The sequence below is a fragment of the Phodopus roborovskii genome, unplaced genomic scaffold (assembly GCF_943737965.1).
Source record: "Phodopus roborovskii unplaced genomic scaffold, PHOROB, whole genome shotgun sequence".
Lineage (NCBI taxonomy): Eukaryota > Metazoa > Chordata > Mammalia > Rodentia > Cricetidae > Phodopus > Phodopus roborovskii.
The window spans coordinates 29,039,135-29,058,298 of record NW_026126409.1 but is presented as its reverse complement, the minus strand read 5'-3'; the positions used below and the strand labels follow the sequence as shown (position 1 = coordinate 29,058,298).

General features: G+C 39.5%; 1 protein-coding gene across 1 annotated transcript in view; it reads left to right on the top strand.

Annotated features, from left to right (window-relative positions):
• Positions 1 to 1,943: 1,943 nt before the first annotated feature.
• The window catches only part of Tnks (tankyrase), a 128,297-nt gene continuing 111,076 nt past the window's right edge, over positions 1,944 to 19,164 (top strand). Inside the window, exon 1 of the mRNA XM_051182269.1 lies at positions 1,944 to 2,624. Within this exon, the coding sequence (XP_051038226.1) occupies positions 1,982 to 2,624 (643 nt within the window). The 5' untranslated portion in view covers positions 1,944 to 1,981. The remainder of the gene's footprint in view (positions 2,625 to 19,164) is intronic.

The following is a 19,164-nucleotide window of genomic DNA, read 5'->3' as shown; positions in this document are numbered from 1 at the left end:
GTTTTGTCCATTGACATTTTTGTTTAAGGTATCTGAATGTATTCCTTGAAATGTGTAAAGATGTATAAATTAGAATGTCATACGTAATACCGTTTTTTCACAGAAAAAGAGTCAAAACTAGGACTGATTTTAGTTTCACTGTGTTCTCTACTATAGTACCCTTTGTCAAATGTCACCGTAGAAAAGGGCACAAATGTATAAGACATAAGGATAATGTTAGACTTATAACCTGTAGTCCTAGATTCAATGAAAACCAAATGCCACTCATATTCATGATCTTATTATATTTAGTTGATATGCCAAAATTTACCCAGTCATTGCAATATACAAATTTAATAATGAATGGTTGAAACAACCACTGGATTAATATTCTGCTTGATGCATCTTGTTTTTTTCTTAGAAAAGACTCTCCTTGTGTCCACTCTATTAGAAAAATTCTGTTAGTGTGTACTTCCACAACACCTATTTCACTATTGGACAATCGGTATGAAACAGAGGTCTTACTGAAATTATCTCATTCATGGGTACATCTATTAATGTCACACAAAATCTATAGTTAGAAGAAGGGTAGAGAAAGTGGCACATTAATGCTTCATTAAAGACAGAAATCAGGTTTTTAGTCTTAGTTTAGGGGGAGAGAGGGAAGTGGAGAGGAATGGGGGAAAAGAGCCACCCCCCAAAAAAAGAAAAAAAAATCACAGTTAGTTAAAAATTAAGATGGGAAATAAGTGTATAAAGACAGATTTTTTTTTTAAAAGTCTTGATTTTAATTAACATTTAATCAAAATTGTTGGTCTTGCAAAAGGGAAACTGGCAGAATGGTTAAGTAGCTTGCTTAAATGTACACAGCCAGGAAATGGCAGAGTTTGAATTTCAATCCTGGTTATCTGAATCACCATTTAAGACTGGGGTCTAGCAAAGCCACAGAGTGAGAAAACTTACATGGAAAACTTTCAGACTATCTGATTAACACAAATGCCAACAAGCAGAGACAGGATGACTCTTTGAACTGCTTTCTTCAGAGGGCCTGTAATCTGAGAAGGCAGGATTAACATTTTAGAGAGCTGTTTTACTGTCATCTCCCTGCTAGCTAAAGGGAACAAAGGATGTCAATCATTCCAGAGTTTGGTCCTGTCTCTCTGATCAGGTGGTCAGCCTGGTCTCCAAGAGTCATGACTGGTGCTCTTTTTTCCCTGCTTGCACCTGTCCGTCCTTATTCTCTGTCTAGTTAGGTTTGTTAAAATTTCATATTCCCAAAGACACCGAGCCTTACATTTCTTTCAAGGCACCCGGAGTTAGAACAAACAAATGGAGATTTTGTCAATGTGTATTTGTGTGGATTCTTTTCTACAGTATTAAGTACAATTGCACCCTTATAGAATATACAAGTGTCCTTAGCCATCGTGCCTGTCCTGTAAAAGAGACCAAAGAGATAACAGGGGTGTAGGGAGATCCAACACTGCATTTTTAAAAATCCCCCATGTGCTACTTATAGTTATGTATTTCTCAGAGCGTTTTGCATGCATTAGTTTACTTAATCCCTACAAACAATTTTGTGAGGTGGGTACTATTCCATTTTCCGGGCATGGACATTTGATAGATGTTTGAACCAAGTTACACTTCAATAGCTGCTTCTGAAACCGGACAGGGCGGACCTTTTCCTCAGAAGGGGCATGTCAAAGCAATCCGGCAGAAAGTGAAGGAAGGAAGAAGTTTCTCATGCAGGTAAGTGGCTCTTCCTGGCTTTCAAATCTGCCAAGCCAGCCCGCCAGGGCGTCACAAAAGCCCGCCTCTCTACTACAAAGCCACGCCCCCTGGCTGGTTGGTCTCTGAACTCCCAATACGTCCCTTCTTCTTCTGGACTCCTCCCTCTTCGGCAAGAATCATTTCCGGTGTTGTGGGTTCTGATTGGTCCAAAATCCGGAAGTGAGGGCGGGCGGTGGCGCCGTTGCCGCAGTGACAGTACTGGGGGAGTGGGAAGATGGCGGCGTCGCGTCGCTCTCAGCATCATCACCACCATCATCAACAACAGCTCCAGCCCGCCCCAGGGGCTTCGGCGCCGCCACCGCCACCTCCCCCGCCGCTCAGCCCGGGCCTGGCCCCGGGACCCACTCCGGCCTCGCCCACGGCCGGAGGCCTGGCGCCCTTCGCCTCCCCGCGGCACGGCCTGGCGCTGCCGGAGGGGGATGGCAGCCGGGACCCGCCCGACAGGCCGCGATCTCCAGACCCGGTGGACGGGGCCGTCTGCACGGTGGCAGCCACAGCCGCGGTCCCGGCAGCTTCCGCCGCCGTCGGAATCGCTCCCAGCCCAGCCGGCGTTGGCGGTAACAACTCTGCCTCGTCCACTTCTTCACCGACTTCATCTTCGTCTTCCTCCCCATCCTCCCCTGGCTCGAGCTTAGCCGAGAGCCCCGAGGCGACCGGAGTTGGCTCCACAGCAACTTTGGGACCCGGGGCGGCGGGCCTTGGCCCGGGGGTCCCAGCCGTCAGCGGGGCCCTGCGGGAGCTGCTGGAGGCCTGTCGCAATGGGGACGTGTCCCGGGTGAAGAGGTTGGTGGACGCAGCGAACGTGAATGCAAAGGACATGGCCGGCCGAAAGTCTTCTCCCCTGCACTTCGCAGCAGGTGGGAAACTTTGGGATTGTGTTTTACGAATTTGGGAATGGAAGACGGGTGATCGGACTAGGGAAAAGAGTTACAGGTTGTAGCGGGACAAGTAGGGGCTTGCCTGCTGTTGTTCTCTTACCCCTCAACACCGAGACCTGAAGTTCGTACCTGGGTTGGTGGGGGCGTGGAAGAGGGATGTTGTGAATCCACTCCTTAGCGTTTGTAGCCTTGGTACTTCCAAGTTTTGCAAACTCTGTATAGTGGTTGACCCTGGATATGGACGCACTTAAAACTTTTTTCAGTTCAGAGTGTGTCAGAGACAAGTTAGATTGGAGTAGCTTTAGAATCAATTACCTTCTCGTTTGTGTGCTAGTTTATTTTGTTTGACACGGTTACGTCTCTTGAAGACAGTCCGAGCCAAAAGAAGTGCACGGTAACTCAACAAGTGTTTAAGAATCTGCCATATTCTTAGTAACACAACGAAACACGGGTGGAGTTTGTGAAATTCCACATTTTCTAAGAAGTTTACAGTCTGTTGGGAAAGACTACCACTGGTCTGTCCTGAGACAATAGTGATAAGGGTATTGTGTGCCCTATGATAAGGGAAGAAAGAGCAGTTTTCAAGTTGTTCGAACTCCTGTTGTGTATTTACTTTGTCTCAGCTGGCTCATTTCTTAGAGACAAGGATGATAGGCAGTTTGAGTGAGGATTTAGTTAAGTCTCTGGCATGAAAATCTCCAGATAGGCACAGATTCCTAACTGCTGAACTTCTTTTGCCCCTCCCCCTTCTGAGCAAGTAGTTGTTTTCTTTTAGAAACACATGCTGGTTTTAATTAAAACTCAGAAATGTATAGTTAAAAACAAGAGGGTCATAATCTTACTGCCTTGGTACTTCCTGTTGTTTTCTTTTTTTTTTTAATTAAAGGTAATTAGACTTGTACTTTAAAACATTACATTTGAAGTATGTAATTTACATATGCATTATAAATTCAAATGAGATACAAAATGAAAAGGTTCACCATTCAAATAAAATGCCGACACCTTCTTTAAATGTTTTCTTTAAAAAAAAAAAACATTGTTTTTATTCATGAGTACCTGTGTGACTGTTTGCCAAATGTGTGTACGAATTTGCCTGTGGAGGTCCCAAGAAGGCAGTTCCCTTGGAGCTGGAGTTACAGGTAGTTGTGGGTCACCCAACATGGGTGTTCAGTTCCACTGCAAGAGTAAGCAGTGCTTGCCGTGAGAGCCGTCTCTCCAGCTCCTTGTTTGCGTCCTGATGCTGTTGAACTCCAGGACTTTGCTTATGTGGGTCAAGTACTGTGCAGTTGGCTACTCCTACAGCTCTTCTTGCTGGACATTTCAGTGCATGTTACTCCTTCAGTTTGTTCTGTAAACTTAGGCTTAGAACTTTATGATTTTTTTCCCCTACAACTTGGTAGGTACTGCCACTGTTTTTTTTTTTTTTTTTTTTTTTTTTTTTTACAGATGGAAAGTGAGGTACACGTGTTTAAGTGAGCAGTGGACCGTGGCTGTTGAGTCAGCAGTTTGACTTAGAACTTAAGCTATAAAAATGTGTATTTGGTTTTGTAATTGCAATGAAGAGGGCCCAAGTTATGAAGCTTTGGGAGAAAGTGGTAGTCTGGTGATTGGAGAAAGGGTAGCTAGCAGACTTTTTCTTTTGCAGCCCATACTTAGAAATAGGTTTTGTATTGTGGAAATTTAATCAAAACTTTTGGGAGATGGAAACCACACTCTCCCTTATATGTGGTTGTACTTGGGTACTTTATAATAGTCTTCCACTTAATTTTTTAGCAAGTTGTTTCTGTGATCCACTAATGGGTAGTGACAAGTGGTATACTATACATTGGACGTCATTGTCAGATTATTGGGTCTATGCTGGGTAGTTAGATACTAAGTATTGAGTGTGATGAACTGGCTAGTAAGTAGGTATTGATCTGACTAGGTGAAAACTCAAGGTTCATGCTTGTTTTATATGAATAGCATTTCTTTTTCTTGTCTTGCTCTTCTTTCTTTTCTCACTCATTTTTTTCCTCTGTCACTACACATTTTTTTTTTCTTTAGGCTAAAGGAAAGGTCTAAGTCTGATTTAATACATCATCGGAGGATGTTTACTTTCAAGTGCTTTTGCCCTAAATCTGATCAGTGCATTCATTATCTCACAAATCTATAACTACCAACATGCTACTTATATATATACATATTTGTGCATCAGTTTACTCATTTAGAATTAATCCACACAGAATAGTGCTCCTTTCACAGTCATGTCTTCTGTTCTCCACAAATGGCTTGGAATTCTTCTCTGAGGTTTCCTGTGTACTCACATATATTGGACTGCAATGGTGAAATATCCTCTTATAATTATTTTGTAGTTAGGAGACACTAACCTTGATACAGCCTACTTTTTTTGTTTAGCTCATTTATGGGAAACATACAAAACAATGATTGTTGGATTATCCATGGTAAAAAAGCATTCCATAGTTAACTTTCACTTTTATATTTGTTTGTATATCATTGACGCTTCCTTAAGTCAAATTTCCATTGGATGTAGGCCAAGTTAAAAGTTAAAAGTACTTGTTAGTTGGCTATTAATTGGTTGTTACTATAGTCATGATATTATCCTGGAATTGCTTTTTTTTTAGGGATAGGTAAATATCTTGGATGGAAAAATTTAAAAATTATAGCCAATAATAGTTCATTATGTGCTAAAAACTGGCAAAACTTTGGAGTGACAGTTCATAAATTTATAGCACTAGTAGTGAGGAAGTTTAAAGAATAATAAAAACTCATAAAGTGTAACCTGTAGGAGCATATTATACTGCTTTCTGGAGTATGTAAAAGAGGCTGTTAATTCTGTTTTTTGTTTTAAGATTGTTTAGGTTTGTTTTTGAAATAGGGTTTTACTATGTAATCCTGGCTGCCCTGAAATTGGCTGTTTAGACCAGGCTAGCCTCGAACTCACAGAAATCTGACTGTCTCTGCTTCTAGAATGCTGAGATTCTAGGTGTGCACTATGGCACCAGGTCACTATAGAGCGTTTTAAGTACAATAAAGTGAAATTATGTTAATTTCCTAGTAGTGATGTATTTTTAGTGATAAACTGATATAATTTTGATGAGATTTATTTTTACAAGAGTTCAGATGAGGTATTTTTTTTTTGAAGGTTCAGTTTTGAGATCTCAGTATTTAGTATTTATATTTAAAACTTAGTTTTGTTTGTTAAGATGTGTGCGTGTGTGTGTGTGTGTGTGTGTGTGTGTGTGTAGTGTGTGTGGTCATGTGGTCCCCTGAGGGTATTGGATACCCTGGATCTGGAGTTGCATGTGGTTGTGAGCTGTATGAAGTGTGGTGACAAGGAATCTAATGAGTCCTCTGGAAAAGCAGCAGGTGCTTTTAACCATTGAGTCATCTTTGTATTCCCTCATAGTATTTGCTTTTCTTTCTTCCTTTATGAGACAGGGTCTCGTACATATCTGTGGCTGTCCTAGAACACATTCACTGTGTACATCAGGTTGGTCTTAAACTCACAGGGCCTCCACCTCAGCCAGCATAGTCTTTAATGTGTTTGATGTAGGTTTCTGTATAGTTGATTACCATATTTCTTGTATTAAGGCATGTTAGTATCAAAAGTAGCCAAAAAAGTAGAATATATGTCAGTTTTGCTTTCTTGATTTGGATAGGACTTGTGCAGTACACACTGAACCCCACAAAAGTTGCCCAACTCACTCCAGATCCTGATTTTTCATAGAGATAATATCCACCCCCTTCCAGTACAGCTGTTTGAGCTATGCACACTGTGTCCTCTAACCTGTGGCAAAAAGAGTCCAGGTGCTTCATCCTGGAGTGGGTGTGGCCTGTGCCTTTCTGCCCTTTATTGATGACAGCATCCCTTAGTTTTCTTAGAAACTTAGTCTTACTTCTTTAGGTTAGGTTGGCACTGATGCCCCTGCCACAGCCTCCCAAGTGCTGGGGTTACAGGGATTGAGAAGTTTGACTGTAGTAGAAGAAAAGGAACTTGCTTTGTAAATTCCTTCCTAGACTTAAAACCGCTGGTTGAAAATGGTATTGTTTGTACCTTGTGCTTTCTTAAAATTGTGTGTGTAAATGACCCCTTTTTGTACAGTTTACAAGGAGCTTTGAGTTGGGGAGATGCATGAGTGTCTTTCTTTTGCCTCAGTGGTGTCACTCTTTGGGTCAGACCATTTCCAATAATGAAAAAAGTAACAAGCAAACTGTTATAAGATTGCTTATATTTCTGCCTTCCACTGTTTACTTAGTCCTCAGTGTCTCAGACTCTTCAAATGTGTGTCAGTGTGAACTGCAGACAACTAAGTAGGTGCCCCAAGTAAGGTGAGTTTGGATACCTACATTTACCATGTGATTCAGACCCTTATAGAAAGTCACCACAAAGTCAGGAAGCTCAGTTTTCTGGGATTAGCAGTTTCGTTTTAAAAGTTCTCTATAAGTTCACACTTTTCTGTACGACCTGCCTCTCCCATGATCTGTAGATACCATTCTATCACTGTGCTGGTTTCTCTCTTCTATTGATAGACTCTTAGGCTGTTTCCAGTTTTGACTGTTATGAATAAAGCTGCTATTTTTTGTTTGTTTTTTTGAGACAGGGTTTCTTTGTATTACTTTGGAGCCTGTCCTGGAACTAGCTCTGTAGACCAGGCCTGCCTCTGCCTCACAAGGGCTGGGACTAAAGGTGTGTGCCACCAATTCCTGGCTATGGCATACATTCTTAAAGTCTTGTTTTGTGGTGTAGGGTTTTTCCCTTCTTGAACAAATACATATATATTAGAATTACTGGATTTTGGGTTAGGTAAATGTCCAAGTTGGTAGCCAACAGTTCCTTGAAGGTTGCTGGACTTAGGTATTCAGTTTCGTAGAGCAGTTTACAACATAGCAGTTCATTTCAGAGAAAGCCAGCAAGTGAGGCAGCAGGATCCTTGAGTAAAATCGAATCTAGACTCTCCAGTGTTCTCACTCCACCTTTGCTGAGTCTGATAGAGTGGGCTCAGCTCAGACCCAGGAGGAGACGATTACACTTGGAGTTTTGTGTTGCTTAATGATAGGGATAAGTTTGGAGAAATGCATCCCTTGGTGAATTTTTTTTTTTTTTTTTTTTTTTTTTTTTTTTTGTGACCCATCAGAGTGTGCTTAGAAACCTGGAAGGCCCAGCCTAATATACACCTATGTTTTGTGGTGTTGTTTCTAGGCTACACCCTTGTCCAGTATCATGTCAGTGTCTGAATTCTGATAGTAACACAGTGATGGGTATTTGTATAGAAACATAGGAAATACACAGTAAAACAAAATATGAAACATGAAACATAGCATACCCTTAAAGACATAAGTGGAGTATGCAAAATTTGCAGAGTCAATAGGAAGGCTTAGTCTATACTACTGTAGTTCTTTGTTTGTTTAGTTGTTATTGTGTTTTTAACATTGTATACTTACCACCACCTTAATTTATAAGTTTTTTTCTTCAGTGATGTGTGAACCTCAGTTCCCTTTTATTTGTTGGAGGCAGGGTCTCTCAGTCCTGTGCTTTACCTCCCATGAATAGTAGGCCTGTACTACCATGCCTACTAGTCAGGACTTTTCCACTTTGTAATCTTTTACAAATTTTTAAATTTTTGATTCTCTTGTAATACTTAAGACACAAACATATTGTATACAGTTGGACAAAATATTTTCATCTTTTGTATCTTCATTTTATAACCTTTTATTCAAATTTTTAAAAATTGTGTTTTACTTTTCCTATACTGTTGTTAAATATGTATTATTCAGCCTAGGCTAACACCAGGTCAGCATCATCGGTGTCACTGTCCTCTACTTCCTAGTACTATGACACTGGAAGCTAGGATTTCAGTGCCTTGTCCTCCTGGAATGTACTTAGGGACAATAACAGCATTGGACCATCTCCTGTGGGAGCAGTTCCTTGTGCAGTACCTGTAAAGGACCTGCTTAAGGCTGCTTTCCATACATTTTTAAGTGACTAATGTATTCTAAAATAATGGTGAAAGCATAATGTAGTAAATACACTGACCTAGTAATTTACTAGCATTACTAAATTGATGTACTATATGTACTTGTATGAGTCGTGGTTTTATATAACAGGGAGAGTACAAGTACATTGCAGTGAGTTTGTTTACACCACAATCACCACAAAACATAGAAGTAATGCATTGTGATATTACAGTGACAGTGATATCATTTCATGATAGTTTTTTAATGCTGTTATGATCTTTTCACTGTCGTTAGACTCATTCTCTCCTTGACCCAACACTGTTATGCAGCTTGTGACTTCATACTAGATCACTGGCCTCATCCTAGAAACTACCTTTCCCAGGGGCTCGTGTCGTTTCCTAACATTGGATAAAACAGTACATTCATTTTGGGGATTGATTTTTCTAAGAAGTGGGAGTATAAATGTCTCTTTAACCGGGGGTTTAATTTGTGCCCAGTCTCTTACTGATGTAGCAGTTGCTGAGGTTATGATTTGCAAATACATTTCTAAGTACATGGGTGAGATTATCTGTTTTTCTCTTTCATAGATTACTTTTGCTTTTGTGTGCTGTGGTAGGGGTTGACTGCGATGTCATGGGTGCAGTACATGCCTGCACTCTAACTCTTAGTTATACCCCTAGCTCAGCATCATGTATTTGAAAGTATTTAATAGATACATAAAAATTCATGATTATTTGTTATTTTAGTTAGTTTGGACTGTTAGTATGCAAGTGTAATAGTTGGGTGACTTATAAATAACAAAAATTACTCATAGTGCTGCAAGTCTGAGATCAGGGCCCCAGAGGTTGGCTTCTGGTCAGAGCTGTCTTCTGAGTTGCCACATGCCAACTTTGAGAATATTCTCATGTGGTGAGCAGAGAGAGATACAAAGAAAGAGAACATGTATAAATGAGCGCTCTCATGGTTTTTCTTATAAAGACTCTGAACTTCACTTATGTTTCCTAATTAATTGCCTCTCGTAGACTTCACATCCTAATCCTGTCACACTGGAAGATTTCAGTGCAGATTGTCTCTAGCATGACATGGCATGAGCAAGCATTGAGTCTCTAGGTGTGTCTTCCTGTGACTGTGTGTGTGCATGTGCTCACACACAGCCCCTTGTGCCTGCTAGGTGGAGGGAAGCTGGGAAGGCCTGACAGGTGAGTAGTGTTGTCAGGAAGAGGGAGTACAGTGGCTGTTTTGGGAATGATCCCTAATAAAACGATAGGTTGGGCCAGTACTTCACCTAGAGTGGTGCTGCTTATCAACCTTCCTGATGCTTCAACCCTTTAATATAGCTCCTCATGTTGTGTGACCCCAACCATAGTTATTTCATTGATACTTCATAACTCTAATTGTACCACTGTTATGAATTACAATGTAAATATCTAATGTATAGGGCTTTTGATTGGGACCCAAAGGCTTCACAACCTGCAGGTTGAGAACCGCTGATCTAGAGCATGCACATGCTGCTATGCCATCCAAACCGCTGAGATGCTTACCACTTTGGGGCCCCTTGCTGAGGGACATGATAGTTAAGTTTATATTGTTTACCACTAAAGTTTCTATTTCTTTATATAATTGCAGTATTTTGCAATAGAAAATGAGCTGAGCTATATGTGTCATTCATGTGGGTTCAGAATCAGAAAAATTGAGCAGGATCAATTATGAATAGGTGTGAGGATAAAGTAAAAAGAAAAAAAAAAAATCTTTGCTTCCTATCAAATGAGCCATATGCCAGAAACAAGAAATGGACTTTTAGTTTATTGTTTAAAAAATATTGTGCTCCTAAAAAAAAAAAAAAAAATTGCGGATTGAGACAGGGTTTTTCTGTGATACAGCCCTGGCTGGCCTGGAACTCGTTTTGTAGGCCAGGCTGGCCTCAGGCTCATAGCGATCTGCCTGCCTGGGATGATTAAGGGCATGTATCACCACTGCCAGGCCTTAATTTTTGACTAAAGTGATTTTATTAAAGCCTAAGCTCTTGGGATGATGGGTTCTGAGCCTGAGGTTTTGAAAATTTTGATTTTGAGTAACTGAGGAATGTCTTGGGATGTTTTGGGGTGCTATGCTTTAGAGGCTTCCTTGGGTTGGAAGATTGCCTGTACCTTGTGGGCTGCTTTGTGAAAACTTGTTTTACTGTTTACTTCAGTTATCTCTTTATAGACTTAAAGCAACATGACCCTGTGTTCTTCCCAGTTCTTTGTGGAATGGCAGCTCCTAGTTCAGTTTAACAAATGAGGCTGTCCTTTAAACTATAGGAAAAGGGGAAAGGAAGGAAGAAGCTTCTTCTCTTTTTGGTTATAGTTAAATGGTTGGTGGCAGGTTTTTGTTTATTGTTTGGGCTTTAACTTTTTTCTTTGAGGTAATTTTCTTAAAGAGTCAAGTAAACTTTTGATACTTAACACTGATGACTTCTGTTAACTGCAAGGTCAAATTGACTTTAAAAAGAATCTACTGATTGACCCACAATCCTTAAAAGCTAGTCTTCATATCACTCCTTATAGTTTTAGAAATTAATAAAACTTCCCAATATGTAGCTAATTACAGTGCTTTTGAAAAGGTTGGTGTGTCCAAGTAGATCTGACAGGATTGGATGCCCTCATTCTGATATATCTAGGGGAGCCATTTAGATGGTCCCATTTATCCTGTTAATACATTGTTCTTGTCTCCTTTTACATATACTTACCTTCTCATACGGACTGTGAAAATTTGATTTTTTAAAAAAAGATGACACAGAATTACAATGAATGATAGTAGGTTAGCTATATTGTAAAATAATGTCTGCAATAGAGATGCCAAGTTGTGCTTTTGTGTAAGAAAAAAAAATCTCATTTGGAAAAAAAAAAAAATTCTCCTGAACTAATTTGTAGAGCAAGATATTAAAAACTTGGTTTGCCCAGTGTTTTCCACAAGGCAATACCCACAATGTAGAAAAAAAAATGTATAATTGTTATCTTATTGGAATTTTATGAAAACAAGGAGAACTTTAATATAGGTATTCAGTCCACATTTGAAGAGTTGGCTTTTTAGATTAATATTTCTGATCTCAAGTCTGACTTCTTTACATTTAGAAATAATTTTTTTGTGTGCTAATCTAACTTTTTAGGTCAAACTTGGAAGTCATATAGCTATTAAGTAACAGATTAAACCTGTCTGGACTGCTCAAAAGGAAACTTCATAGTAATGAGGAATAAAATTATGTTTTGAGTTGTCATGGCTTTCTCAGATTGGTTTACTGATAGTAAAAGTAATCATCTAAACTTTGAAAGTACAGAAATGATCCATCATCTTACCACTCCAAGGCAAGTGCTCTGTGGTGGGTATGTCTTTCTAATCATTTTCTTGGGCACTTAAAGCTCTTCAGTAAATAGAATATTAGAACATTTACAATTATTAAGATGTTTGCTTTTAAGATTTTTTTTTAAACTTCTGTGTATGTGTGCATCTGCATGAGTTCATGTATACCATGTGCATGTTGTAACCCATAAAGGCCAGAAAAGGGGGTTAGATCCCCTGGAATTGGAATGTGAGCCACCCACTGTGGGTGCTGGGAGCCAAACCTGTGTCTTCTGCAAGAGCTGTAAGTATCCTTAACTGCTGAACCATCTCTCACAGTTCTGGAATGATGGATTATCTTAACCTTTGTTCATTTGTTTTGTAAACATAAAATGTTTGATTGTAAGTAATCAATGAAGAGCTTCATTAACTCAAAGGGTACTTTGGCTTTTTTTTTTTTTTTTTTTTTTTTTTTTTACGTCTAAAGAGTGTTAAGATTATCCTGGTAAGTTTTATTAAATATTTTGGTTCACAGAAGCAGTCAAAAAGTTCTAAGTAGGAAATAAAGCATGGGAGTCACAACTCTTTGAAACACATGATGATGCTGAACTGTACACTTAAAAATGGTTCAGATGGGGGCTGGTGAAATGGCTCAGCAGGCAGAAGTGCTCACTGTGCAAGCTTCACCACCTGAGTTGGACCCCCAGAGCTGATGGTTGAAGAAAAGTACCAACTTCCAAACATCCTCTGACCTCTTCTATGTATGGCACATGCTTGTTTTCACTCATATTGACATGCATGCTACTAATAAAAAGGTTCACATGTAATGTCTGTTTTGTCATAATTCAAAGGCAAAAAACAAATATAGTAGATGTTTTGGTCTTTGGTCTTTGTTATCTTAGAAAATGTGTGATGCTCTCTAACCATAGTCCTCAAACTGAGAAGTTTGTTGAAACACATATTGCTGGGCCACACCCCGGAGCTTCTCTTCTGGTTAGTCTGATAGTTTGCTTTTACCAAGTCTCAAGAGATACCCGTAATCTTTGAGAGCATAATTCTAATCCTGGTCTGATGAAATCACAGGTTTACAGTAATCTGTGCTTTTTAAAAACCCCCTCTCTGTTTTCATGCTTGGACACAATCGAGGGTCATTCATTATTGGAGTATACATACAATTTAGTTAAGACTCCATGTTTAGTGAGATTAAGAACATTTAATATTTATACAAGGTTCTGTGAGTTGGGACATGTTATGATGGTTGGTACTCACATGCATGAGCCTTGCAGGTGGTGGCATATTTGAGGAGAAATGGTCCTCTGTTCCTTAGATTGTACTTAGGGAGCCCTGGGTGCTGAGTCTGTGGAAGGAAGTAGGTGCAGATAGTGAAAGTTCTCATACAGTGCTTTCCATAGAAACCCAGATTCTCACTTGTAGCTTGTGCTGCTAGATTTGCTTTCTTAGGAGAGTCTCCTAGTTTATGTTCCTCACACAGCCCTCCTCCCTTCAGTATACTTCCATAGTTTGTTTTTGAAATGCAGCAAACACAGATAGGCACACATCCTAAGTATATTATAGGTGAATTTTCAGTGTTTGCCCCCAGGTGTAACTAACACTCAGATTAAGAATCAGTGCATCTGTAGCCCCAGGCCTGTCTTTGAATTGCTAGCCTTAACCACAACATATTTGTGTAGTCTGTTTTTGAACTTGGCAAAGGGGATTCTCTAGTTGTTTCTGTTCTGAGTGACTGTCACAGGGCAGTGGTGGTCTGTTGGTTTTCATTGTTGTATAATTTTTTTTTTTTTTTTTTGTAGTTTCACTATTTCATGCCATAATCTCTATAGTTTGCTTTGCTGTGCATTTAGAGCCAGGGATTTGAAGAGATTGTTTTTCTGAACTATTCTGAGAGTGGTTTATTTGTTTTTAACTGTTTGTTGAATAATTTAATCATTAAGATAAAATGAACCTTGGATTTTTAAAATTATGTTAGTGATTTTTTTTGTACTTTTCTTCTGACTTCTAGTTATGATTCATTCGTTGTACTGCATTTAGTTTTTCTCTTCACCCAAGAATATCCCTGTCTGTAGAATTCTATGATGAAATAAAGGAAGGTAGACTGAGAACTAACAGAATTCCAAGTCTTTAGCAATCTTTTCAGTCTTCTGAGATTGGCACACATGCTGCTGTTTCCTATCCTACACTTATATTTAGTTCTGTAGCTGTCTTATGTTTTCTTTCTGAAGGACTTAGAAAGTTTGTAGCTGTTGAACTTGTTAGAGTGTGCTGTGGTGTCGGTCTGTTCTCACTGGCAGCCTGTGAGCTCTTAGCCTGGAAATTTAGATCTTCCTTTAGCTAGAAGTCTGTCATTTTTGTGCACTTCTTCTCTTCCTCCTCTCCATTACTCCCTTTTCTTGAATTCTTTCCTTCTGTTCCTGTTTCCGAGCCTTTGGAAGAGGTTAGGGGTGATGAAGGATGTTTTCTAGGTTGTGGAGGGTAGGACATCGATAGATAATGCTAGGGTAGAGAGCCCCCAAGTGCGGTTTCTGTTAACTATGTTCTCAGCATTTCCCAGCCTTCTTTTGTTTTTTCAAAATGTGATCACCTTCCATGCCTAACTCGGAGTGAGACTTTCATTTGGCTCTCAGACTTGCTTGCAATATTTTCCCCTGATTTATCCTACTTTAGGCTAGAGGTGGTCTGGAAATCCTGTCTTCATATTTTGCAGTAGAGAAGGGGACATGGTGACAGTGTTGAGGAGTGAGAGCTTTCTTGGGGACATGGTGACAGTGTTGAGAAGTGTAGGCTTTCTCTGGTCTCATGCTTTCCCAAGCAGAATTCCTGTCTTCTGCTGTTGAGCTGATAATTTTTGCATTGGAATCTAACCATCTTTTTTTTTTCCCTGTTCCAAGAAATATTTCCTTATAGTTTGTTTTAAAGCTCCTGGTCTATTTTGTTCTGGAGATTTCTGCATTGGGTTTAGGAAAGGCACTCTTTTATTTCTCTGTACTTCACTTTTAGCTTAAATTTTCATCTTTTTATAAATCAGGTTTTATAAATAAAATACTTTTCAGTTAGGGTCTGCATTTGACAAAAAAAATGTAGTTAGAATCAAAATTAAGAAAGGAAGCAGTAATGTCTGAGTGTTAAGTATAAAATGTTTATTTAAGTAGAAATGTTAAGTTAAGTAGAAAATATCGTGATGTCATATATTACAAAAATCAGAAATTTATTACTGTGGCTTAGTGTATATTAGACTTTGTAAACTTCAGTTGATACATAGAAGAGTAGACATTTTTAAAGTAAACTGCAAGTTCTTTCTCCAATTCCCAGATTACAGATGGCCATGACAGTGAGTAAATTTCCTTCATAAAATGCAGTAAACCCAAAAATGTTTAAAAAAAAAAATTATTAAGATTGGGAGTAAAGGCCGGATTGAGGCTGCCGTGCCATAAACATCCTCTCATCTTGCAGCTGCCATGCACACATCAGCCAAGACACACATAGACTCAGCCTTAACTAAGCAGAGTTAGAAATTCTGTGTGTAATGGACCTCTGGAGTTGCTCAGATGCTGAACCAGTGTTAAGTTAGGGACCTGGGTGAATATGTTGTGTAGAAAGTGTTTAAAAGCCCCACAGTTACTGTAGAAAGGCCCCAATGTTGGTTAGTTTTTGTCAATGACACACACACACACACACACACACACACACACACACACATACATATATATCTGGGAAGAGGGAATATCAGTTGAGGAATTGTCTCTATTGACCTGTGGGCAAATCTGGAGGGTTTGTTTGTTTGTTTTGTTTTGTTTTGATTAGTGATTGGCCCAGCCCAATATGGGCAGGTGGTCCTAAGTTGTATAAGAAAGTAGGTTGAGCACTCTGTGGAAAGAGAGGACACCTGTAAGGAGGGTTCCACAGGTCTCTGCTACAATTCTTGAGTTTCCTGCTTCCATTTCCCTTCATGTTGGACTCTGACCTGGAAAGTTTAAGCCAAATAAGCCCTTTGTTTCCCAAGCTGCTTTTGATTATAATGTTTCATCACAGTAGTAGAAAATAACCCAGGCCAGTCTCATGTAGTATGAAATATGTTAAACAATAGACCATTGTAATATTTTTCCCTTTTAAGATTTTGAATAGGTTATCCGTCACAAACTGTCTTTGCCACTTATGTCAGTATTCTTGACAATTTCAGACTTACCTTACTATTATGTTGAGGTCTTTTGGATGTTTTTGGATCTTCCAATACTTAAGGGAAAAATTCAGTGTTTGTAGCTTTGTTGGTAGTTAGGAGAAGAAATGCCTTTTTAATCTGTTGTTGCTGCTATTTATACAAAACTTTACTTTACAAGACTCCAAGCACCTTTGATTTTCCTCTTTTGTTAATATTGTCCGTGTCACAGTTAAGGTTGTTTCTTGTAGGCTTTAATTGTAGGCAAGCTTAAAATGCTAAATGTTAAGTGGAATGACTTTTTCACTCTCATCTTTGAGCTCAAGCTTGAGGAATAAATACCAGTGACCTTACATTTAGTATTGAAACAGTTTGAATGGCCTTAATTGTAATATTTAAAGCTCAGAGTAAAGAATATTGCTAAGTGTATTCAGTTAGGCATGTGCTTTGAATTTAGATTTTCTTTTCAATGCTAGCACAATGCTTTTCTTCTGTGTCTATTTTAAATTTTCTTTGAATCTGAGAAATAATGACATTATTTAGCAGCAAGAATGTGCTGAAATTTGCAAATCATATCACTTTAGTAGATATCAAGGAGCAGATATTAGATGACATTTTGTAGCTGTTGACTTGCTTCTTTCCCACATGGAACCTCCACAGACTAAGGCACTCAGCTAGAATTCTAGGACCCAACCATCCTTGCCTTCTCTGTCTCCATTTTTAGACTACAGCAGGAGTTTTCTTCGTCTCCTCTGGTTTTGTTCTTGTGCTTTGATTTTTATTGTGTGCATGTGTGTACACTTGTACTCATGCGTGCATTTGGAGGGCAGAGCTCCATGGTGGGAGTCCTCCTCAGTCACCCTCCATCTTATGTTTTGAGACTGGGCCTCTTATTGAGCCAGGAGCTTCAGGGATCCTTCGGTCTGTCACATACCACAGTGCACAGCCTTTTATTTTTGCATGCATGTAGGAGATTCAAATTCATATATTTATGCTTGTGTACTGAGCGTTTTACTGACTGGATCATTTTCTCAGCTCTTTATTGTTTTTGAGAGAGGATCTCATTATGTTGGCCTACAAACTCTGGTTTCTTCACACTCTCCTACAAAATTTGGGGATTAGAGGTGTATGCCACCATATTTGTTTGACTCTAATTTGTTCATTTTTTTATAGTGTATTGGAGTTCTCTGGAGGAACAGAACAGATAGTAGATATTATTATTATTAAATTGGCTTTCATTGAAATAGTAACAATTGTCTCATCCCTGAGAATCTGAGTACAGTTAGTTGCTCAGACCTTGAGCCTAGTTGCCTAAGCAGTCCCATCGGTGCCAAAAACCTGGGAGGTTCTGGAGACTCGCTTCTCCTGTCAGTGAAGCAATGAATCCCAGCGGTAAGCAGGAAGCCGATCTGTAAGAGGGATGGCCATGGCAGCAGGACAGCCTGCCTTCTCTGGCCCCTTTCATCTGGGCTGCTACCTGAAGGTGCTGTCACACCAGGTGGGTCTTCCTGCCTCAGTTAAGGTAATCTGGTCCATCTCTCAGGTGACACTCTCTCAGGTGATTCTCATTTGTGGTAAGTTAATATTTAACATCACATTCCGATATCTGCAAAACCTTTTAAGACTCAGATAGTGTGAAGTAATTTTTTCTTAGGAATAGTTTCTCAGGTACTTAAAAATGAAACAAATTTCTACCCATGACTTAAGAAGCTATGGCAGATGCTGTTATTTATTCTTCCTGAACTCATCTCCTGGTTTTTCACCAATAGATAACTTGATTTTCTTGAGACAGCTGTGTGCTCAAGCTATAAAAGACTTGTTTTCCAGTCCATTTTTGTGGGCAGATGACACATTTTTGTCTAGGAATGCATAGGTGTGGGTATCTGAAGAGGCTTCTACTTTACTGGTAAGCATTCTGTGTCCAACCAAGCATATTTCTTCCTTTACTTTCTCTCTTGTCTGGGAGTCCTGTATCAAGTTCAGAGGTGTAGCACTCTGATGACCACAAACTGAGTAAACAAGTGAACACCAGAGCGAACAGCTTTTCTGGGTTTCTAATACCATTGCTAAGTGGCAAATGTGAGCCAAGTTATTTCTGTCCTAGTTTGGTGGTATCACTTGGAGCTGCTTGTGTGTCTTCCTGACCCCATCTTCCCATGTCAATTGTAGATATTAGCTAGCAGACAGATTTGGCTACCTGATAGCTCCTTACCAAGGCTGGTAAGTGTCCTGACTTTCCCTGAACTCACATAGCCATCATTGCCCTTTCCATCCCAAAAGGAACAAAACAGCACTTGAGATTCCCCAGGAGCCTGTGGAGGAATAGAGTTGTGGTAGGAAGGGGAAGAAGGGCTAGAAATGACTAAGTAGAATCTCTTAACTGCCTCTGTTGTGTCAGGGTTAAGAACAGCAGACTAAAAGCATGGCTTGGTGATGGCAATTAGCCTGCAGTTCATAGCTTTACTATTTTTTTTAAAGAGATTTATTTATTATTTATACAGTGTTCTGTCTGCATGTCTGCAGGCCAGAAGAGACACCAGATCTCATTACAGATAGTAGTTTTGAGCCACTGTATGGTTGCTAGGAATTGAACTCAGGGCCTGTGGAAGAGCCATCTCTCTAGTCTCTGATAGCTGTACTATTCTAATGAAAATAAATTGACTTATTTCCTCTCCCCCAGCTTGAGCTTAACTTGGATTGTTCAGGAGAAGTATAATTCTGACTGTGTGATACATGTTTATGGAATCGTATTTTCTTATTTTGGGAGAGTTTCTTAGTACTTATTCTCCTGAAAATGAGTGACTTTTTATAGAAAACACATCTTTCCCCCCTATTTTTCACATGAGTGTCATTTATTTAATGTATGCATAAAGTGGAGGAAGATGTGAGTGTTTCACTACTCTTCAGTTTTATGGAAGATGCCAGTTTCTAATTTGACCAAGTAAGTACTAGTGTGGAGGTAGGTGCTGTGGAGCCAGAAAGTGGGACAAGTTACTAAATGCTGGTGTATACAGCTTCCATTTTTAATCTGTTGCAATATAGCTTGCAGTTTTACCATTGTATTATGGTTACTTT